The sequence below is a fragment of the Amphimedon queenslandica genome, unplaced genomic scaffold (genome assembly GCF_000090795.2).
Source record: "Amphimedon queenslandica unplaced genomic scaffold, v1.1 AMPQUscaffold_13456, whole genome shotgun sequence".
Taxonomy (NCBI): domain Eukaryota; kingdom Metazoa; phylum Porifera; class Demospongiae; order Haplosclerida; family Niphatidae; genus Amphimedon; species Amphimedon queenslandica.
In genome coordinates this window covers 193,481-217,151 of record NW_003546308.1, presented here as the reverse complement: position 1 = coordinate 217,151, position 23,671 = coordinate 193,481, and the positions used below count along the sequence as shown (strand labels likewise).

Here is a 23,671-nt window from a genome sequence, read left to right as displayed (position 1 = left end):
TGGGCTTTATACTATTATAATTATTATATACATGTAGTTTAGTCAGGATATATTGGAAGGAAGGCAGGTACAATACCACACAATACCAAAAGTTAGTACCTTTTATTTTTGGTGAAGATACTCTTGAAATGGTTTCCCTTAACTTTGACAATAGAATGGGCCACTGAAGTTGGCAATAAGGGGAGGAAGGGACACACCACTTGGACCCAAAATAATAATATCAAGAATAATTGAAGGAGGAGCAGCTCATAGCTATGGTAATATAAGAGAGAGAGAGGAGAAAAAATATAAAAAATATAATATGATCATTTTATTATTTTCCATTATAAAGGTAAACTCAACGTTGGTGATCAGGTGCTGGTATGTGATGGTGTCAGTCTTGTTGATGTGTCACATGATGAAGCTGGAGAAGCTTTCAAAAGAGCAATGGACTCACGCTCGGTAAGTGAACAAAAGATTCTAAAAAATTAAAAATTATTATGTGTTATGTACAGGGATCTATTGACCTTGTTGTTGCTGTTAATCCTGAGCCATAGCCAAGAACTTTGCCTCTTCTAAAACTTTTATGAAGCTGCTATTAACACTGTCCTGTTTTTATAGTTTTAATAACATGCTATAAAACTAATTTTTTTTGAAAATAAAAAGCTATAACTAGCTATCAAATCACTACATGGAAACTAGGCAGTTTTAAATAAACTATTAATTAAAGTTTATTAAGATCACTGTGATTTAGAAAGATCACCATTCAGAAACTTTTTGATCCCTCCAGAATTCTCCATTAGGACTACCAGGGGGCAGCAGAGCACAAGTGACTGGTGTGACAGCTCCTTCATCAGGAGTCAAAGGAGCTCTGTCTCCAGCCATGTCTGTCTTTACCCAACCCGGACAGCAACTGTTAACTAATATGTCTTTCTTGTCAGAAGCTGCAAGCTCTTTAGCGTGTATCTTACTGAGGGCAATGACTGCTGTTTTGCTTGTACCATACTTGGTATTGTTCCAACCTAGCTCACTAGCTTTACCTGTTTTGAATGCATGGAGTATCTACATTAGTCATATGAAATAGTTTATTATGTACCTTCTCTGATAACAGAGATGTATTCTTCCATCAGTGACACTAGGCCAGCCTCAGTCAAATTAGGATCTGTGAATTTAGCCTATGTAAGATGTAATTTTGATGTTATTGCACTAAATTTTCTACTTCATTATTTTCTAAGTGTACATATACACTAGTATATGCCCATTTATATTTAACATGCATAACAAGTTTATCAGTGCACTCCTAACCTTTACAGCTGGTCCATATTTACTAAGTTTCCCCGTAAATGATGCAACATTGACAACACGAGCTCCAGGACGCAGGAGAGGAAAGAAAGCACGAGAAATATTTAGAGTAGCTGTGAAGTTGGTAGCCATGGTAACAGTGGCCTGTTCCAAATCAGGAGCTATTGAATAAAATAAAATAATATACCGGTAACATTAATATGCAAGATAAAAGAGATACCATAAAATTTCAGTACAACATCAAGTACAAGTATCAAACAATGCAAAAGACAATAAAAATTAGTTTCATACAGCACAGAATAATTATTATTTATGCCATGGTGTGCAAGTTTCTGTTTTAATTAAAACAGTTTATATTCATGGTCAGAAAAATGTCATAGCAACCAGTTACAGTAAACAGACACCCTGCAATCTGTATCATTACTGCAATGGCTACTGATGGAGAATATGGTGGATATAAGTATAAGTTTGTTGATGGTGAGCCTAGGAAGGTCTTAAAATGCAGCATGTGTCAACTTGTAGTACGTGATCCTCATCAAATTACCTGCTGCTCAAACAGGTTATGTAAAAGCTGCCTAGATCGACTTATACCAACAGGAATAGCAAGAGCATTCAAAAAAGTTAACTGTCCTTTATGCCAAAAACCAATGAACCGCTATTTCAAAGATGGTGGAATCAATCGTGAGATCATAGCCCTTAAAGTTTACTGTACTAACAGTGAGGAGGGTTGTAAGTGGCAGGGAACTATTAATGAAACTGATGATACATCAATTGATACTCATCTTAATAGCTGTCCCTATCAACAGGTACCTTGTACTAATGAGTGTGGAGCAATGGTCAGGAGAGGTGAACTGAAGACACATCTGACTGACAAATGTCATAAACGAATAGCCCATTGTCAGTATTGTAAAAAAGAAGGACCATGGAAGTTGATAGTAAGCGAAAGCCACCATGACAAGTGTCCTGACGTCCCAATCCAATGCAGTAATGAAGGCTGTAATGAGAAGATACCACGACGTTCACTAGCATCACACAATGAGACCTGCCCTAAAGCTATCATACCATGTGAATACAATACTGTGGGATGTAATAAGAAAATGAAGAGAGAAGAACAAGAGAAGCACAATGAAGAATCAATAAAACAACATCTTGAGGTTGCAATGAAAAAGATTGATGCTTTGCAATCAACCAAACATGTCTTTCAGCTAACTACATACAAAGAGAAGAAAGGAGATGAGGATTGGTACAGCCCAGGCTTCTACACATCACCAGGAGGATACAAGATGTCACTACGTGTCCATCCTAATGGTCTTTGTACTGGTAAAGGTACAGGTACACATGTCTCTTGCTTCATGTGTCTTGAGATAGGAGAATATGATGATACATTGGAGTGGCCGTTTCGAGGAGAAGTTACAGTAGAGCTACTGAATCAACTGGAGGATAAGAATCATAAGAAGGAAACCGTATCGTTTAATGAAACAACACGAGATGAACCTAGGCAAAGAGTGAGGGAAGGTAAAAGCTCACGTGGATTGGGTATTTTTAAGTTCATATCACATGAGCAGTTAGAGTATAATCCAGCTACTAATTGTCAGTATCTTAAAGATGATAGTCTGTACTTCAGAGTCAGTGTAAAGGTTACATCAAAGACAAAGCCATGGCTAGTGGGAGCATCCGGAATACAAAAATTAAATAAAGAAAATCGCTAAAACTGAAACACTTTTCATATTTTTAATTTTAGCAAGTAGTGAAAACACTTTATGAAAATTACTTTACTATAGCATTACATTATTATTTTGAAAGTGTAAATTGTTGAAGTATTAGTTGCATTTTAAAAAAGAAACATGTAGTGGATTGCTGCACATGCATTAAGACAAAGGCTTGTCTTAATTAAAACATGCAGACAGTAAATTATGATTATAGTTTATATTCATGGTCTGATAGATGTCATAGCAACCAGTTACAGTAAACAGACACACCCTGTAATCCTTATCATTACTGCAATGGCTACTGGTAGACATAGGTATAGGTTTGTTGATGGTGAGCCTAGGGATGAATTAAAATGCAGCATTTGTACATTCGTACTATGTGATCCTCATCAAGTTACCTGCTGTGCAAAAAGGTTTTGCAAGAGCTGTCTAGACCAAATGGAAGACAAAAGGTGTCCTTTATGTCGAGAGCCAATCAACTACTTTAAAGATGGTGGAATCAATCGTAAGGTCATAGCTCTTAAGGTTCACTGTACTAACAGTGAGGAGGGTTGTGAGTGGCAGGGAACTATTAATGAAACTGGTACATCAATTGATACTCATCTTAATAGTTGTACCTATCAACTGGTACCTTGTACTAATGAGTGTGGAGAGGAGATTAGGAGAAGTGCAATGGAGACACATTTGACAAAGAACTATCCTGAATGAATGGTTTACTGTCAGTACTGCAACCAAAAAGGTCGATATAAACTGATAACAAGCAGAAGCCATTATGCTGAGTGTCCTGACCTCTCAATCCAATGCAGTAATGAAGGTTGCAATATGATACCACGACGACGTTCACAAGCATCACACAATGAGACCTGCCCTAAAGCTATCGTACCATGTGAATACAATACTGTTGGATGTGAAAAGAGAATGAAGAGAGAAGAACAAGAGAAGCACAATGAAGAATCAATAACAGCACACCTACAACTGACAAAGAAACAACTACAAGTGACAAAGGAACAACAACAAATTTTCAGGCACTATTTCTATGTAAGTTGTGTGTGTGTCTTTTTCTTTGTCTTTGTCTTTGCCTTTGTTTGTGTCTGTATGTACAAGCAACTGGCAACAACAAACGAACAAACGCAAGTGTCGTATAAACAATTGGAAAGAACAACAAAGGAACAAATGCAAGTGACATATAAACAAATGGAAATGACAAAGGAGCAACTAAAAGTTACAAAAGAAACATAAAATCTCTGAAAACAAATTTAGAGCAGATAAATGCAACAATGACAACAAATGAAGTGTTGAAGCTAAATCAATTTACTAAGAAGAAAAAAGGAAATGAGATATGGTACAGTCCAGGGTTCTACATATCACCAGGAGGATACAAGATATCACTACGTGTTGATCCTAATGGCAATGGTGATAGTAAAGGCACACACATAGCTTGCTATATTTACCTTGAGGCAGGAGTGCATGATGATATACTGGAGTGGCCATTTCAAGGAGTAGTTACTACAGAGCTACTGAATCAACTGGAGGATAAGAATCATTGGAAGAATATCTTATCATTTCATGAATCAACACCAGAGAAATGCAAGCAAAAAGTGAGGGAAGGTAGAAGCGCTGGATGGGGTAATCCAGAGTTCATATCACATAAAGAGTTAAAGTATAATCCAACTACTAATTGTCAGTATCTTAAAGATGATAGTCTGTACTTCAGAGTCAGTGTAAAGGCTACACAAAAGACAAAGCCGTGGCTAGTGGGAGCATCCCAGATCATAGAAAAGTGACATAAAAATTTTAAAACTTGAGACAATAATTTTGTTTTAGTTAGTTTATTTTTAACCTAGAGTTATTTTTGATTTTCCAAAAAGAATGCACCAGCTAAATAATTTCATGTCCGTACAAAATTGATCAAACTTAATGAACTCAAGTACCTAACCCAAGTAAATAATACTGTGTAGCTAAAAAATATGAAAAAACTTCAGTGAATTTCATAAAAGAGGTCAGTGGCAATGCATGCACATGGCTAAAATTTGGCCAAGTTTTAATAGTTAAATCAGACTTTAAAAATTCATAGTCTGAAATTTGATGCCATGACAACCATTAAAAGTAAACAGACCACCCTATCCTTCATCAGTTGATTTGTCTACATTTTTTTGCCAGAGTTGAAGTTACAGTAATCTCTTGACCTCCATTGATAATGATTGCCGCTCCTATCCCTCTAGTGCCGGTTGCTATTGCTAGTAGAGCATTAGTCAGAGCATATGGTGGATACGACTTTAAGTTTGTTGATGGTGAACCAGATCATAAATACATCTGTGCCATATGTACATTAGTATCACGTGATCCTCAGCAAGTTACCTGCTGCTACAATACTTTCTGTAATACCTGTCTACAAAGCCTGGAGCAACACGAGCAACATAGAGAAAATATAAAATGTCCAATGTGCAAAAACCCATTGCAATATTTCCCAGATGGAAAGTTCAATCGTGAGATCATAGCTCTTAAGGTTTACTGTACTAACAGTGAGGAGGGTTGTGAGTGGCAGGGAACTATTAATGAAACTGGTACATCAATTGATACTCATCTTAATAGTTGTCCCTATCAACTGGTACCTTGTACTAATGGATGTGGAGAGAAAATTAAGAGAAGTTTACTGAAGACACATCTGACGGATAACTGTACTAAACGAATGGTTAACTGTCAGTACTGCAACCGAAGAAGCACACACCAACTGATAACAAGCAGAAATCATCTTCTTGAGTGTCCTGACCTCCCAATCCAATGCAGTAATGAAGGTTGCAATGAGAAGATACCACGACATTCACTAGCATCACACAATGAGGCCTGCCCTAAAGCTATCATACCGTGTGAATACAATACTGTTGGATGTAATAAGAAAATGAAGCGAGAAGAACAAGAGAGCCACAATAAAGAATCAATGGAAGTACATCTACAATTAACAGATGGGAGGCTGCAGATGACAAAAGAGAAACTGCAGGAGGCAACAGAGACAATAAAATCTCTGAAAACAACTTTAGAGCAGAAAAATCAATTAACAGCATCATTAGTATTTAAGATAAGCCAGTTTACTAACAAGAAAGAAGAAGATGAAAAGTGGTATAGTCCAGGATTCTACACATCACCAGGAGGATATAAAATGTCATTAAGTGTTTATCCTAATGAAGATGGTGATGATGGTAAAACTACATACATCTCATGCTATATTAGCCTCATGGCAGGAGAATATGATGATATATTGGAGTGGCCATTTCAAGGAGAAGTTACTATAGAACTACTGAATCAACTGGAGGATAGGAATCATAAGAAGGGAGTCATTCGTTTTGATGATTCAACACCAGATGATTGCAAGGAAAGAGTGGGAGAAGGTTTGAGTTCAAATAGTTGGGGTAGGCCTAAGTTCATATCACACAAAGAATTAGATCAGCATAATTCATTTAGTCATTTTCAGTATCTTAAAGATGATAGTCTGTATTTAAGAGTCAGTGTAAAGGTGACATCACGGGCCAAAAGTTGGCTTAACTGTAAGAACTAATATGTAAATTTAATAGAACTTGGCAGCTGACATTTAAATTATTAGAACTTGCTAGAAAATAGCTATATACACATGTACATTTGCTTTTTTAGATTTAGAATTATATAATTGATACGGAAAAAATAACAACAAATCATTACACATAGGAGGCAAATTTAAAACATCATGGGAAGAGCAAAAGGTATTAGTTCTGACACTTGATTGGGATTAAATGAATTAATCATATAATGTTATGGACAAACATGGACAGAACAAGTGGCTTGTGAGACTATGCATGTCCAATCTCATATCTAGAAAATCACTTTATTATAAACTTCTACATGCACACTAGATTATTTGCTTAAAATGTGTCAAGCAAAATGGTAAAGTTGCTTTTACATATAGCTGTAATTGACTCTTCTCTAGAGCATTTACATCAATGAAGATGATTTCAGAGTTACTTCATTGCCCTCTTAAACCTTATCTTGCTGCTAGATAAGTCTTTGGAAAGCATTTATCTTTTTTGATTGCCTACTTTCAATGAAAATAGAAAAATGAATAGTATGTTTTATACTGTAAATGAAAGTGATGTACATACAGGCAAAACATCATAGATACTACAGGTATGCACACAGAAAATTTTAATCACAGTGCATTATGTAAACTGCATGCAGGTTAGCTACACGTACCACTGAGAACATATGAAAATTAAGATAAAGCCTTAGGTTTCCACTTTACAAATTCTCATGTCAAAAACATACTAGATGAGTCTATAACTATTATGTACTGTTTATGGATCGTTAGAGTTTCCTACAATATGATAGCAGTGCCCTCATTGTGGTCAAAATATCAGAATCATTTGTAGTATAGTCTATCTATCTATATAAACTATCACATGATCAGAATACTTACCAAAATGGCTACTGGTAAAGTATTTGGTGGATATGACTACAAGTTTGTTAATGGTGAGCCTAGAGGTGCATTGAAATGCAGCATCTGTCATCTTGTACTACGTGATCCTCATCAAGTTACCTGCTGCTTCAACAGGTTTTGTAAAAGCTGTCTAGACCAAATGGAAGACAAAAGGTGTCCTTTATGTCGAGAGCCAATCAACTACTTCAAAGATGGTGGAATCAATCGTGAGATCATAGCTCTTAAGGTTTACTGTACTAAAAGTGAGGAGGGTTGTGAGTGGCAGGGAACTATTAATGAAATTGGTACATCAATTGATACTCATCTTAATAGTTGTACCTATCAACTGGTACCTTGTATTAATGGATGCGGAGAAAAAATTAGGAGAAGTGCACTGAAGACACATCTGACAGGCAACTGTACTAAACGTATGGTTAACTGTAAGTATTGCAAGCAAAGAGGCAGACACCAACTGATAACAAGCAGCAATCATCTCAATGAGTGTCCTGACCTCCCATTCCAATGCAGTAATGAAGGTTGCAATGAGAAGATATCACGACGTTCACTAGCATCACACAATGAGACCTGTCCTAAAGCTATCATACCATGTGAATACAATACTGTTGGATGTAATAAGAAAATGAAGAGAGAAGAACAAGAGATACACAATGAAGAATCAACAGAAATGCATCTAAAATTGACAAAGGCACAGCTACAAGCCATAAGTAAAGAACTAGAATCAACAAAAGAGCAACTAAAAGAGTCAACAGAGACAATAAAATCTCTGATAGCACAGAAAAATCCATTAATAGCCTCAAATGAAGTAATTAAGCTAAGCCAATATACTAAGAAGAAAGGAAAAAATGAGGAGTGGTACAGCCCAGGCTTCTACACATCACTAGGAGGATATAAGATGTCATTAAGTGTCTATCCTAATGGAGCTGGTGATGGTAAAGGTACACATGTATCTGGCTTCATGCATCTCATGGCAGGAGAATATGATGATACTTTGGAGTGGCCATTTCAAGGAGAAGTTACTATAGAAATACTGAATCAACTGGAGGATAAGAATCATCGGAAGCGTACCTTTTCATTTAATGAATCAATACGTAATGAATACAAGCAAAGAGTGAGGGAAGGTAGAAGCGCAAATGGATGGGGCTCTCAAAAGTTCATATCACATGAAGGGTTAGAGTATAATCCAGTTACTAATTGTCAGTATCTTAAAGATGATAGTCTGTACTTCAGAGTCAGTGTAAAGGTTACATCAAAGACAAAGTCATGGCTAGCAGGAACATCAAGGATTATATCATAAAATAAAATTTCTAAAACTTGACAACTTTTGTCTTGATCTTAGCTGTTTATAGTAAAAAATTATTTTCAACCTAGAGTTAGCTTAGTTATTTTTCAAAATAAAGAATTATATGCAGTGTATTTCTATACTGGCTAAATAATTGATGTGTGTCAGTACAATAATTGTTGATCAAACTTAAATCGAGTGCCTATAACTCAAATAAAAGCCAATACTGTATAGCTAGAAAATTTGATAAAATTTGTCAAATTATATAGAGGAGGTCTTCAGCAGAACACACGGCCAAATTTTAATTAAGTAAACAAAATTTATAGTCTGATTAGTTTGATACTATGACAACCATTGAAAGTAAATAGACCACCCTCTTGTATCTCTCTCATGGATACTACTGCTTATGGAGCATATGGTGGATATGAGTATACATGTATGGTGATGCTCTTAGTAGATGCAATCTTAGAGTAACTTTTAATTACGGGTACAAAATATTGCTATTTTAACTCCCAGTAGATTTTGTGGGTACTAATAATTGCAATTACTAAATTATTGTTAATATGGCACATCAAATTGTTATGCACACTAACAATTTCAATTCTTATTCCAATAGAAAAATTAGCAATTAATAGTATCCACATAATTATAAATAAGTCACTACACATGTGTGTCATATGTACATTTGTAAATTTGTAGCACATGATCCCCAAAAAGTTGTCACAATACCTTCTGTAAGACTTGCCTACAAAGACTAGGGCAAAATGGAGATGTTAAATGTCTGATGTGCAAAAAACCAAAATTGAAATATTGTACAGATGAAAAGCTCAATCATAAGATCACAGCCCTTAAAATTCACTGCACTAACAGTGAGGAGGGTTGTGAGTGGCAGGGAACTATTAATGAAACTGGTACATCAATTGATACTCATCTTAATAGTTGTCCCTATCAACTGGTACCTTGTACTAATGAGTGTGGAGAGAAGATTAGGAGAAGTGCACTGGAGACAAATCTGACAGACAACTGTATACTAAACGGATAGTGCAGTGTCTATATTGTCAAGAGAAAGGACCTCACAACAAGATAGTAGGCACTTACCATAATAATAGATGCCTAATTCAGAGTCAGTGTAAAGGTGACATCACGGGCCAAAAGTTGGCTTAATTGTAGTAACTAATACATAAACTTAATAGAATTTTGCAGCTGACATTTTAAATTATTAGAACTTGCCACAAAATAGTTATATACACATAGTCACATACACATTTGCTTTTTAGATTTAGAATTATTTAATCGATAGGGAAAAATAACGACAAATCATTACATATACTGGGCAAACTTAAAACATCATGGGAAGAGCAAAAGGTATTAAATCTGACACTTGGTTGGGATTAAATGAATTAATCTTATACTGTTATGCACAACATGGTTAGAACAAGTGGCTTGTAAGACTATGCAAGTCCAATCTCATATCTAGGAAATCACTTTAGCATAAACTTTTACATGCACACTAGATTATTTGTTTAAAATGTGTCAAGCAATTAAAAGCATAGACAATTTAAATCACACTGCATATGTCAACTGCAAGCAGGTTAGCTGCCAAGAACATAATGAAAATTAAGATAAAACCTTAGTTTTCCACTTTCCGAATTCTCATGTCAAAAACATGATACTAGAGGAGTCTATAACTGAATTAAACTATTATGTACTGTTTGTGGATCATTAGAGTTTCCTACAATAATGATAGCAGTACCCTCATTGTGGTCAAAATATCAGAATCATCTCTAGTATAGTTTATGGTAAGTAAACTATCTATATAAACTATCACATGATCAGAATACTTACCAAAATGGCTACAGGTAAAGTATTTGGTGGATATGCCTATAAGTTTGTTGATGGTGAGCCTAGCGATGAATTAAAATGCGGCATTTGTACACTTGTACTACGTGATCCTCATCAAGTTACCTGCTGCTTCAACAGGTTTTGTAAAAGCTGCATAGACCAAATAGAAGGCAAAAGGTGTCCTTTATGTCAAAAGCCAACCAACTGCTTCAAAGATGGCGGAATCAATCGTGAGATCATAGCTCTTAAAATTCACTGTACTAACAGTAAGAAGGGTTGTGAGTGGCAAGGAACTATTAATGAAACTGGTACGTCAATTGATACTCATCTTAATAGTTGTATCTATCAACCGGTACCTTGTACTAATAAGTGCGGAGAGAAGATTAGTAGAAATTCACTGGAGACACATCTCAAAGACAACTGTACTAAACGTACGGTTAGATGCCAGTACTGCAAACAAAGAGGCACACACCAGCTGATAACAAGTAGACGCCATCTTGATGAGTGTCCTGACCTCCCAACCCAATGCAGCAACAGAGGCTGCAATGAGAAGATACCACGACGTTCACTAGCATCACACAACGAGACCTGCCTTAAAGCTATCATACAATGTGAATACAATACTGTTGGATGTAACAAGGTAATGAAGAGAGAAGAACAAGAGAAGCACAATGAAGAATCAATGAAAGTACATCTAAAATTGACAAAGGAACAACTGGAATCAACAAATAAGCAACTAAAAGTGGCAACAAGGACAATAAACTCGCTGCAAAATCAATCAATAGCATCAAAAGAAGTAATTAAGATAAGCCAATTTGCTAAGCTTAAGAGGAATAAAGAAAATGAGGATTGGTACAGCCCAGGGTTCTACACATCACCAGGAGGATACAAGATGTTACTACGTGTCTATCCTAATGGTCTTTGTACTGGTAAAGGTACAGGTACACATATCTCTTGCTTCATGTGTCTTGAGATAGGAGAATATGATGATACATTGGAGTGGCCGTTTCGAGGAGAAGTTACAGTAGAGCTACTGAATCAACTGGGGGATAGGAATCATAAGAAGGGTATCATATCATTTGATGAATCAACACCAGAGAAATACAGGCAAAGAGTGAGGGAAGAGAGAAGTATTGCAGGTGGATGGGGTATTGCAGAATTTATCTCACATGACCAGTTAAAGTATAATCCAATTACTAATTGTGTGTATCTTAAAGATGATAGTCTGTACTTCAGAGTCAGTGTAAAGGCTACATCAAGGACAAAGCCATGGCTAGTGTGAGCATTTTGAAAACAATGCTAAAACCAATTTAAACTAACAAGTAGTATAATAAAAATTACTTTACAGTTAGATTGAATGTGCAATTTACTTAAATTATCATTATTTTATTGTGTTGTGCATTGTTGCTGCCTGCTGATTAATTGAAATTGATTAAACTTAATTCAAGCTCCTGAAAACAGCCTCATTTGCAACTACAACATGAAGTTATATACAAGTTGATTCCGCACGCGTCTTAATTTTCAAGGTGCATTAAATTTCATTATTTTCGTGCTCACCTTAAATCCACAAAATTCAAACCACCTCTAATGTCATTCTATTGTATGTAGACTATGGCCAAAACACAAAAATTAGCTCACACGAATATTAACTTTTGAGCACATTTCATTGAAAACACAAAATTTTAAACACTCAAAAATTTGAACCCTTTTTGTACTTATAGCATATCTGAACAGATTATAAATGCATTGTACACTATAGATTAGTATTATTATCATCATTTATTACTAATATTATAATATATATGCTGTATAAAGTAGCACTTTAATTTCGCCGAGCAAAACTTTGAAAAAATGACTTTTTTGTGGAAATTATTTGCAATGTTAGCACCATACCCTTAATTATTATTGAATACACTACAGTATACTACACTGCAAATCTAGTCTCGGATCGTGTGGTCAGATTCTCCACCCCTAAAAGGGGTGGAGGATCTGGCCGCACAATTAAAACTACTACATACATGTACCTGTTGAAGCAGATTTGTATGCAATCCCAGCATTATTAATAAGGACATCAAGGCCTCCATAAGTATCCTTTACAAAGGTAACGAGCCCCTCAATAGATTGTGCATTAGTTATATCCAACTGATGATAGACTGGGTTGAGACTTTCCTTTTCCTTCAGTTGTTTCACAGCCTCTTTTCCTCTCCCCTCGTCACGTGATGTAAGGATAACATCACCATCAAACTTCTTGCAGAGGCTACGGACAATTGCAAGTCCAATGCCTTTATTTGAGCCAGTAACAACTGCTACCCTTTTGGACGCCATTTTGAGAGAAAATTTATGCCACACCTTAAAGGCGGGGTTTGATTTTGCCGCCATTTTTGCCGCCAAATCAACTTTGCTTAATGAGCCACGCCCATAATTGCAAAGGGAAAAGTGGGTTGCAATGTCTTCCCCACTGCTGTGCCCATTCTTTCTCCTTTCTCTCCTTCTCTCCTCCTCTGAGTCCTCAAACCACTGGATAGTGACGGAGAGAGGAAAGATTAGGCCACAAGTGAAGGATTCTTTAAAATAGTCCTACTTTATTTTTTAATTTAAAATGTAGGATGATTCCCCATTCGCTTTGTACCAATCCCATGACCTAATGGCCCTCATAAAGCAAGAAAAGAGACTGCTCAGTCTACAGATACTGAGAGAGAAGCTGGTTAGCTATAGAGGTGGTTTCCTCGAGCAGTTGGAAATGAACAATCACTTTACTCCCAGTGGAAGAGAATTCACCAATAAATGCTTACCAGAGAATGAAGTATCTCTACTAATAGAACCAGCAATCATTCCTCTTGAAGATAAAGGAATCAGGTAAATACATATGCAATTTTGCACCGATTTAAAAGTAATTAAAACAATTATTTTTACATACGTTCTGAAGGTGTTGTAAATTTAATTTTTTTGTAGTCATCATGATTATTTGGATCCTGCTTTATTTGAGCCATCACGCCAGCCAGTTTGCAGCCAGTTCTCAGACCTACCCTTCTCTATGCTCACTATGAGTCACTTACCAGCTGTACAAGAGAAAGGCTCACTCATTGCGTCAGAGCAGGAGCTCCTCCTCCTCATTCCGTTCTATTTGCAAATGAATGAGTTTGGGAACTCGGTCTACCAAGGACTGGAACGAGTATGAGATTAGTATATTATATTATTAATGATATTACAATATAATTTGTAGCATGTTTTTAGCATAAATTTTGTTTTTATGTACTCTACTCTGATATGAATTTAATACATTGCTTCCATTATTTGTTTCTTTTCTTTTTTCTATATGTCACAGAACACTACATCATGGGTACTCTACAGTTTAGCCTCAATATACTGGAGGGTGTATGGCGATGCCAATCAAGCCATTGACTGCATTCAAAGGACACTATACTATTCACCAAGGTATGAAAGGAAATAAATTTAATATTAAGTAAATGTAATATTATATTTCTATTTAGTAAATATCATGATATACCTTTACTTCATTTGGCGAGTGTATTGTTTACTTCTAATCGACTGATTGAGGCTCTCACTCCATTAAAGATAGCACTGTCATTCTCCACATCACGTGGCCCACTATTGTATCTACTGGGGAGGATATACTCGGTGAGTATGCCCCTTTAATTAAATGCATAATTTTGTTTTGATTTTATAGAAATTAGGTTATCTTAGTGAATCAGTAACATCACTGGATACTGCATTACACTTTCAATATCGAATAAGATCAACACTTGGATTGCGTGATAGGATATACTGTAGACTCATTAGTCAGGGGCTTCCCCATGGGTCCATGAGTCAGATCCTTGATGCTAAGAACCAACTGAAAAAGTTTTGCAAGTTACTCGACGAAGCTTTAAAAGATGTTTCTGATAAACCAAATGGATCTTTTATTAACTGGATAGACTTGCTGACTGAGAAGACTGCTCACACGCAACCGCATTCCCATACTACCCTGGCTCATTCTCATAGTACTACCCAGACTCATTCCCATGCCACTGCTAAGTGTCATTCTAATCCTCAGTCGTCTAATGTTAGTGCTATTGAGATCCTCATCTCGTGTATGGTGAAGGACATATCATTAGTAATGGATGATGGAGTCTGTAAGAGCAAAGACAAGCAACTTTTAGTTGAGAAGAAACTTAAAAGTTTGAAAGAAATGAAACCTAAAATTACAGTAAAATGTGACGGATGCAGTACAGATCCTCCTGGCACCAAGGAAAGAAGACAAGAACAACAGAAGAAAAGAATATCAGCTACTAAAAGAAGAACGGAGGCTGATGCTACTAGCAACATTTGTCCTAATGTTCAGTTCCTTTTTTATCCAAGGCCGATATGCCCTGAGAAACTTTTTAAAAACCTTACCCTAACAAAGAATCCTCCTTTGACAAAACCCAAGAAACCTTCCCGTTACACTGAGGCTTATCGCTCAATGGAGTTCATGCCTTTGTCTGTTCTGTCTCCATCAGTGGAAGAGCTAGTGTTCCAGAATAAGACACCATCAGTTGATTATAATGATCCTTACTGGCCTAACAAGGCTCAGTGTCTTGAAGTAGTTGAAGGATTGAACGATAACTTACCTCGTTTCACCGGAACCTTTCTGACACCAGAAGCTCACGGAATCAAGTAAGAAATTATAATAATAATAGTTTATTGTTATTGTTGTTACTTTGTGTGTTGTTTATTGTTTTATCACTTGTTTATAATAATAATTAAGAGATTATAATCTGTTTGTTATTTTGAATATATTATCAGGTTTAAAGATCTGTTGACCAAGTATCCATTGCCGTCACATCAAGAGCCCCATTGTGCTAAAGTGGTACCATTACCTTACAGTATGGTAGCACTGGATCACCTGATGGGGGTGGCTGGAAGAGAGGAACTACCCACGGGAGAAAGTGTAGCAGAAACTGCATTGAAACAAGTAAGCGATGTACATTGTATAATGTATTAAGACTATTAACTAATATATATTTTTGTTATTTAATTAGCTGTTCATTACTACTGTAAGTGATGCTACTGGCATTAAACTTTCACTAAATGAATCAGCTCAATGGATAACAGCTGCTCTATACCAAGTACATGCACTAGCATACAACAGATACATTATATTGGTGCATACATGTATAATAAGAATACATGTACATGTATGTGTGTGTGTATAGGCATTGTTTGTGTGTAAATAGTGCATGTTTACTTTTACTTTCTGTTGTCTTATCTACCACATTACTGCACCCTCTGCACAGTTTATATACACACACAATTAAACACACAACTACTGCTATGATTATTATAAACTATGAAAGATACTTCCTTTATGTTCCAGTACCCACAGCACTGGGGCCTGTATAATCTAGCATCAGTCTACTGGAGGTCCATTGGTAATGGGTATGAGAGTATAGAGTGTCTAAGGAGAGGGATACACTATGCTCCTCAGACCTCAAGAGACATTGGACTCATTGGTCTGGCTAATGTACTCCATCGTCTCAACCAGTTGGAGAGTGCAATGATAGCTGCTAGAGCTGCTTTAGATATACAGACTGATTCAGTGAGTCTTTAGGGTGTGGTTTGTTTTATTAGCCCCTCCCATTTTAGCCGATCGGTCACTACACGGTTGCTGGTATATATTTGACTCAAGGGAATTTAAAAGCTACTAATTTGCACCTGAGAATGTCCCTCCATCTTCAGCCACACTTTAGCCACGCCTACTCCGCACTGAAGCTGGTCAGGTGCTCATTGAAGTTTAAAGAGGAACAGAAAATTTTGGAGCAAAAAGTAATTTTTGTTACTATATTTAGTAACAGTTATTATTTTTGTTACTATATTTAGCAACAGTTATTGCTAGCACAGCAGGAGCTCATTAAGAGTGGGCATAACCTCACGGCAGAGAATCTTCTAAGCATTAAAGAGAAACTGATGAAGATCAAGCAAGAATCCGAAACAAAGAACCATCCTGTAGATGAGGCCGTGCTGTATTTGACACAGCTGGCAAAAACTTTACGAAGAGAAAAAAGAAAGTCTCATCCATCCATCTCATCCTCACATTCACTGCCTCCCTCTCCTCCTTCAGACCCTCCCTCTCCCTCCCCCTCCCCCTCTCTCTCTTCATCACAACCCACTAAACCTTCTCCTGCTAAGAAGAAGCACTCCTCTCCTTCCCGTCGCTCTCAAAAGCCCAAGTACACGATGGAGCTGATGGCAAAGGAGAATGAGAGGGAGGAGGAACTTAGAAAGAAATGGCCTGATAATCTTCCCTGGCCTACACTCGATGACTGCGTGGGTAACCCACCACCTCAATATGTGGTATTTACTAGTACCTGGCTCTCTGTCACTGCCAAAAAAATAAAGTATGTGTAATAATAATATATAATGTATTACTGTTCCTCTATTCTTTAGTATATCTGATTATATGGATTTCACTCAATCCATTGATGATTATTCCTTACTGCCCTCCTGCGAGTTAAATTTTGATCCTTCGCCTGCAACACTGAATCACTTAAAGGTCAATAATCACACGTAAATGAAACACTCTCTTCATTTGTTATCATACTATTATACAGGGAATGACTGAGCCGCCATTACTGGACTACATAGCTGAGAGAGGCCTAGAAGAGGTGAGTAAGAAATTACAGTTAATACTAACTATTGCAATACTAATAGTGCTATTTATCAATAGTATTTTAAACTATATTAAATATTATCATTAAAGTAATGTCTAAATTAGGTATTGTGCAAATTATCTGGTTCCTATCATTCCATGGAAGAAATGGCCACCAGAATGAAACTAGCAATGATAAAGGTACTACTACTACTGCTGTACATGCACACACTAATGGGCTAACATTATACAATGCTGTAGAATGATACTAATTGGGTGGTGTCTAATTTGGCTGCTCTCTATTGGAGGATAGTTGGTGATGGGGTACAATCTTTAAAGTGTTTGAAACACGCACTCTATCATGCCCCTCCTCATAATAAAGTAAGGAATAAGGATATAGAGAATATTAATATTTTATTCTTTTTTCTCTTCTTCCTTTATTCTTTAAACTGATTCTCTCCTCCTTTCTCTGTCTCATTGCTAGGATGTAGCTTATGTTAGTTTAGCTAATGTCCTCTACAGATCTGGTTATTATGAAGATGCTGCTACCTGCATGCAGTATGCCCTGGAGGTTAGCTCCTCTAATAATAAACTATGTTATGATTACCCTCTTATTCTGTATAGACATCACCTAACCTGGTAGTGAATCACTTTACCATGGCCAATATACTAGCAGCTCAGGTAAGTATGAAAACATTAAAAATGTTATCTACCATTTTCAAATTGTCACGCCTCAAGTTCTTAATATACTGACCAGAATATTTTTGTTTGAACTTTGACCTGTAGTGCAATTAAAAAGTACTTTGTTATTTCTAGAGTTTTTACCGCGAGGCTGCTGGGTATTATGAACTGGTACTGTACCATCAGCCAGAGTTTGGACCGGCTTCTGAGAGACTCAGAGCTTCTCGCTGTATGATAGTCCTCGGACAGAACAAGATTAAATTGAAAGACCTTCACAATAAGAACAAAGGGACACCATCAGACTGAAAGTATACACTATACAGTGAATGAGATTATATTAACTTATGAGTATGGTAACATCATTCCTGGCTTATGTTTTATTTTCTTATTTGATAAAATGAGCTGCACAATATAACACTTATGTTACATTAAAATTTTGACTTGATTTCAATTAAAATTGGAATTTTTAAAGTTGCACTAAAATCAGATTGGCCAAATTTCGTCAAAAATGAAAAGGAGTGAATTTTCTATTTTTATAATTTTTAATACACATACTTTTTTTAATATTGTGTAGCAACTAGCAAGTTTGAGCTGATTCTGATCAAAATTGGATTTTTTATAAATTTTTAAAGTTGCTCAAAAATTGGGCTAAAGATCATGTACAATGAATCCTACTTAGCAACATGACTGCGTTACTAATAGTACAGTGTATTTTGTCAAAATGTCTAAGAGAGCATTCTTATAGCCATGAGCACTGTTATTGGTCATTAGCATGCATCTGTGCATCTATGAATATAGTTATTGTAACCTCTAACCTACACTGTACTATACCCATTGCCCACTACTAGCCACATGTCTGGACTAATAATAGCAGTCCTTGTAATATGGAGGACATAAGCCCAGGAGCTTTACAAGGAGGACTCGAGCTCATTAAAAAAATTGAGAAAGCAAAACGTGGTGATCTGGACGAAGGTGAGCCAAGCTCAAAACTATTATCAAGGAAAGAGTTCCAGTGGGATGATATAGTAAAATGGCTGGTTGGTGGCATATTTGGCCTAACTTTACTCAACCTATCAACAGATTTCTTTCGTGATTACTCAGTTACTTGTTATACTCCAAACATCACAGCAAGGGACTATGTTGCATATATTAATAATTATTGTTATTCTAGTCTTCCACGTACAGAGTATTTTACTCTATTTATCATTGTACACGGTTTCCTTATCATTGGCCCACACATACTCTGGAAGACTGCCTTTGAATCTAAATACAACTTCTTTTTTGATTTGGTGAGCAGTCTGGATCGACTGAGGGAGAGCTCAAATGGAGAGTTTTCCAACAAGAACTTTAAAATTGTGACAAGGCTAGAGACCGAGCTTTCAAACACAATAAGGATAAAGTTGTGGAGAGTATTCAACTTTCCTCCAATCTACTCCGGCTACTTGATTAAACTAGTCCTCCAGTTACTAACAGCATCTGGGTCAGTCGTCTTCAGTTTATGCTATTTTGTTGATTTCTCTGAAATGTTTGTATGCCCAACTGCAGCTCAGGAAGAGGACATTATCAACGACCCAAAGAAATGGCCGATAGCAGAAACAGTAACGTGTGTTTATCCGTCCCTTCGCTTCCTCTCTCTCCTTCGCTATGGTGACCTCATCCTCCTCTCTGCTATTATCCTTTCCTTGGTTTATGGCCTCCTATGGACTCTCCTAAGACACCCAACAGAACTAGGCAGCAAGAGAGTGGCTGAGTTCTCCTCTCAGTCTAATCTTCATCATGACCTCTATCGCCCGTCCCAGTTCTGGAGGGATCCCTTCACCCCAAGGATAGAGAGTGATATTGATTTCTTATTGCTGTCTCTGTTTCAAGCCAGCTCTGGTCAAGGCGTTACCTTTAAGCAGCTCCAGATTTCCCAAGAAATGACAAAGCATTACAACAAGAGCAGTGAGCTCCTTCAGCTCATTGTTAATCACAAGTCCCAAATGTTTAGAGCTAACAGGAAACGACTGCAAGAGAGGGCCGAGCAGCGGGCAGCAGCTGAAAGAGAGCGAAGTGAAGGAACTGAGACTGAAGTACAGTTAGTTGAGGTAGCGGAGGAGTCTGATGTGGATCGTGCCTCTCAGGCAACGGAATTATTTAGACAAGCTGGTTTCAAGTGGCCAGTGAAAATTGATTTCCACGGAGCTCCTCGTTTTGAAGTTGAAACTGAGCACAACAAGAGATTCGGACTAGCAGAAGAACAAGTAAGTGAATGTAGCAGTAGGCAGTAGCTTTGAATTTATATGTATGGAATCTCTCTCTTATAATGATTACCAATATTGTGTAGGAGAAGCCACCCAGTAAAGCTGAGATCAAAGCAATAGCTACTAAACTGCATCAAGAAAGAGAGAGTTATACTGATTTCTTTGAGGCTCTTTTTCAAAGAACTGGAGTAGAATCAACTGTATCTTCTCCTACAGCTGAACAAGTGACCTTTGCACCAGAATGTGGTCCTCAGAGATATGGTTTGCTAACAGAGGAAGTGACATTAAGCCAATGGACAGAGACACTAACTGATTGGAGTAACCAAAGGGGCTCAATTAGAATATTAGCTAAGGTCCTCATGGATAAAGAAAATAAAGATTTAGCAAGCAGGTATAGTGTGCAGTATTATGTTGGGTTATACTCTTTCTTTATTGCTAGGTTGCTTTCAGGTGAGCTAGGTAATAGAAAGGAAGACATTAAAAAAGATAAAAGCTTTCAAAATCGGCTCTACGGTTTCCTCCAATTAGTAAAGTCCCATAAAAAGGGAGGGAGGGAGTATCGCCGACTTGCCATTGATATTTCTTTTGATGGCTTTGGCTGCTCTTTTATTCTAGCATGGTCTTTTGAAACTGTGAGTCAGTAGTACAATAATAATTATCATTATTCTTTATTAAGGTTTGTGTCCTGAATTTTCATTCTCACTATCGAAACAACAAGAAGCAAGTGATAGAGGACAAACTACTCAATCAAGTTAACATTATCACTGTTCCTATTGATTATTACTCTCTCCCTGCAAATGAAGCAGACAATGTAAGTCAACCACATCATCCTGTCAATTGTTAAAATGCTCATGACTCAAAAAATATTTGTTGAACTCGGCTCAAACTTTCTACATAGCATAAGGACATCAATATGTATCAGAAAATGTAATAAAAATTGGGGGTGATTTCGGAGCCATTTTTTGGAAAAAAACCATGGGCTATAGCCTTGGGTATTTTTCAGATTTTCGCCATTTTCTTAAAATGGCCGTAACTTTAAAAATTGAAGTCGGAATAAGCTCAAACTTTCTACACAGCATAAGTACATCAATATGTATCAGAAAATGTAATACAAATTGGGGGTGATTTCGGAGCCATTTTTTGGAAAAAACCATGGGCTATTCATTTGTTGCCAGTATTCATTTACCATCCTTCGGTCTGCAATCCGTTGTATAAGGGGCACCAGGCATCGTAGCAAAGTAATTGATTATTCAGATTTTGACAGAGCGGCCTCTGATGCCCACATTGATATTTCTTAATTTTAATCATTTAAAAAGTTTTATTCCATTATTATTATTTCTTTTATTATTATTATTAGTATTATTATTATTGTTATTATTATTATTATTATTATTATTATTATTATTATTATTATTGTTATTACTATTATTATTATTTATTTTCTTTCTCATTCTTTGTATCCATCTTTACCTTAACCTATCTTTAACCTTGCTTTCTTTTTTCTTTTCTTTTCCTTAACCTACATGTTTATTTCTACCCTTTTTTATAATAAATTTTTTGAGGGCTTTGTTCCCTTTTCAACTGGGCTATTAGCCTTGGGTATTTTTCAGATTTTCGCCATTTTCTTAAAATGGCCGTAACTTGAAAAATTGAAGTCAGAATGAGCTCAAACTTTCTACACAGCATAAGTAGATCAATATGTATCAGAAAATGTAATAAAAATTGGGGGTGATTTTGGAGCCATTTTTTGGAAAAAAACCATGGGCTATTATAGCCTTGGGTATTTTTCAAAATTTTGATGTTTTCTTAAAATGGCTGTAACTTGAAAAATTGAAGTCGGAATGAGCTCAAACTTTCTACACAGCATAAGTACATCAATATGTATCAGAAAATGTAATAAAAATTGGGAGTGATTTCGGAGCCATTTTTTGGAAAAAACCATGGGCTATATATAGCCTTTGTTTTGTTCTTTCAGCATAGAATCCAACTATATAATCAATGTGTTCATTTCTATTATAGTTTGATGTTGCTCTTGAGGACATATTCTTCATGTGTCCTCCTGAGAATGCTGAAGAAAGAGCTGCTAGACGAAGTGGAGAAGGAGATCAAAGTGACCAATACATCAATCTCTTCACTGTGGGACCAATCACAGAAGAATCTAGAAAAGTTACTGGTAAGGATTAAGAAAGAAAGAAATGTAATTGTCTAAATGCAGCTTAAACTTATTGTCATCATTATTCTATAGTGAATCTGTTGTTAGAAAGGTTCAATACTGCATCTGACATTGCAAAGAAGTGTCTTATGCTGGCAGTTAGGCCTCTACTGATCAATGGAGTTGATGTGAGGAGTCATTTTCTACGTTACATACCACCAAAAGAGTAAGCAGTGATTGCTATAGTGTAATTATAATGCATTGTACATGCATGATGATGCTTTTGCTTTTTGTAGTCTTTTTGAGCCAATAGAAGATGAAGAGGGTCCCATTGCAGAAGAGCAGCAGTCATCCATTAGAACAATCCTTGATTTAAGGAAAGCAATAGGAGAGGCTTCTTTTATTAAAGTTGGTGACGATGAAGGACTAACGTGTTATTGTGGTGACGTTGAGTGTGTCATAGAAATGAAACTATACAGATACACTAGAGCAAATTGATCTTAATTTATATAGAACATGTATCCATCATGTAGTGATTATCTCTGTCATAACTCATCAACCATTTCTTATGTAGATGAATGCTGGTTTTAAACAAAGTACACACATGTATATAGTCAATCAAATTTATGGCTTAATGGAGACATTGTTTCTGCATGGTGACACTTTCATGATCAGACCTCTGTTATCTCTACTTCCTTTTAATACTCTGCCAACTGTCTACTGATAAGCAACTGCCATCCAGCCCATGCTAAGAATGTGGTTTCTACTATATCAACAACCAGGTGTACTTCCCTATAGTACAAACCAGTTTAATCCTATATGCATTAGCCTCAAAGCTATGTAGGCCCTGCCCCTAGATTCCTCTATCACCCCACAAGGAGAAGAGAAGAGCAGGAATGGCTGGTACTGCAGGTGCAATTGCTGGAGCTGTGATGGAGAATGCAAGTGCTGACAAGATTGTGTTCAGTGATAAAAAGACAGAATTCTTAGACCCAGATAAGTCAGATTCATCCAGCTCCAATAAAGGAGGCAGCAGTGGTGACACACCCATCACACCAAAAGATTTCTATTGGGACCAGATCCTCTTTTATTTGGTATCAGCCATTCTGGGTTTGAGTTTCTTAGATATATCGGTTGAGTTTTTCAGAGGGTCCATAATACAGTGTTATATCACTGATGTTGCTGCTTCCCGTGATCAAGTAGCATACCTTAATAACTACTGCTACAATAGTTTACCCAATAGTCAGTATTACCTGATATTTATACTGATATCTGCTCTTATTATCATTGCCCCTCATTATTTGTGGACGTCGTATTTTGGAGCTTATTTCGATTTCTTCTTTGACCTTGCAAAGAAGCTTCATCGTCTTCGAGACACCAAAACTGGCGAA

At 36.6% G+C, this 23,671-nt stretch overlaps 5 protein-coding genes and 1 long non-coding RNA gene across 9 annotated transcripts in view; 5 read left to right on the top strand and 1 right to left on the bottom strand.

The window, feature by feature from the left end:
* Positions 1-6,679, top strand: part of LOC105312314 (TNF receptor-associated factor 5-like) — a 10,797-nt gene extending 4,118 nt beyond the window's left edge. The window contains exon 2 of one of the 2 annotated variants that reach the window (XM_011404860.2): positions 5,497-6,679. In XM_011404860.2, coding sequence (XP_011403162.2) covers positions 5,497-6,543 — 1,047 coding nt within the window. In that variant the 3' untranslated portion in view covers positions 6,544-6,679. Of the gene's footprint in view, positions 1-2,649; positions 3,086-5,496 lie in introns of those variants that run through there. The other variant, XM_019995045.1, reaches the window with a different exon arrangement.
* The window catches only part of LOC100637791 (carbonyl reductase [NADPH] 1-like), an 18,165-nt gene extending 5,233 nt beyond the window's left edge, over positions 1-12,932 (bottom strand). The window contains exons 1-4 of one of the 3 annotated variants that reach the window (XM_019995046.1): positions 12,601-12,932; positions 1,285-1,442; positions 1,076-1,154; positions 612-1,019 (exon numbers count right to left, since the gene is read on the bottom strand). In XM_019995046.1, the coding sequence (XP_019850605.1) occupies positions 739-1,019; positions 1,076-1,154; positions 1,285-1,442; positions 12,601-12,901 (819 nt within the window). In that variant the 5' untranslated portion in view covers positions 12,902-12,932 and the 3' untranslated portion in view covers positions 612-738. Of the gene's footprint in view, positions 1-611; positions 1,020-1,075; positions 1,155-1,284; positions 1,443-12,600 lie in introns of those variants that run through there. The other 2 variants (XM_019995047.1, XM_019995048.1) reach the window with 2 other exon arrangements.
* LOC109581185 (uncharacterized) lies at positions 22-666 on the top strand. The gene is made up of 4 exons (XR_002184549.1): positions 22-91; positions 155-257; positions 332-441; positions 495-666. It is a non-coding gene; the product is annotated as an uncharacterized LOC109581185 (long non-coding RNA).
* Positions 10,514-12,016, top strand: LOC105312312 (TNF receptor-associated factor 5-like). Its single transcript, XM_011404858.2, has one exon. It carries the CDS (start codon positions 10,563-10,565, stop codon positions 11,856-11,858), a length of 1,296 nt encoding a protein of 431 aa, XP_011403160.2. The 5' UTR covers positions 10,514-10,562; the 3' UTR covers positions 11,859-12,016.
* Positions 12,933-12,990: 58 nt separating the features above from the next.
* LOC109581183 (tetratricopeptide repeat protein 17-like) lies at positions 12,991-18,300 on the top strand. Its single transcript, XM_019995042.1, has 18 exons — positions 12,991-13,130; positions 13,182-13,432; positions 13,529-13,748; positions 13,902-14,011; positions 14,068-14,215; positions 14,265-15,232; positions 15,362-15,530; positions 15,598-15,684; positions 15,933-16,154; positions 16,202-16,381; positions 16,436-16,953; positions 17,003-17,108; positions 17,167-17,220; positions 17,331-17,405; positions 17,466-17,585; positions 17,689-17,775; positions 17,829-17,885; positions 18,021-18,300. Exons 1-18 carry the CDS (start codon positions 13,023-13,025, stop codon positions 18,189-18,191), a joined length of 3,651 nt encoding a protein of 1,216 aa, XP_019850601.1. The 5' UTR covers positions 12,991-13,022; the 3' UTR covers positions 18,192-18,300.
* Positions 18,301-18,645: 345 nt separating this feature from the next.
* On the top strand, positions 18,646-22,889 carry LOC109581182 (uncharacterized). The gene is made up of 7 exons (XM_019995041.1): positions 18,646-20,128; positions 20,212-20,519; positions 20,568-20,760; positions 20,805-20,939; positions 22,148-22,301; positions 22,374-22,506; positions 22,577-22,889. Exons 1-7 carry the CDS (start codon positions 18,770-18,772, stop codon positions 22,776-22,778), a joined length of 2,484 nt encoding a protein of 827 aa, XP_019850600.1. The 5' UTR covers positions 18,646-18,769; the 3' UTR covers positions 22,779-22,889.
* The last annotated feature ends 782 nt before the right edge of the window (positions 22,890-23,671 follow it).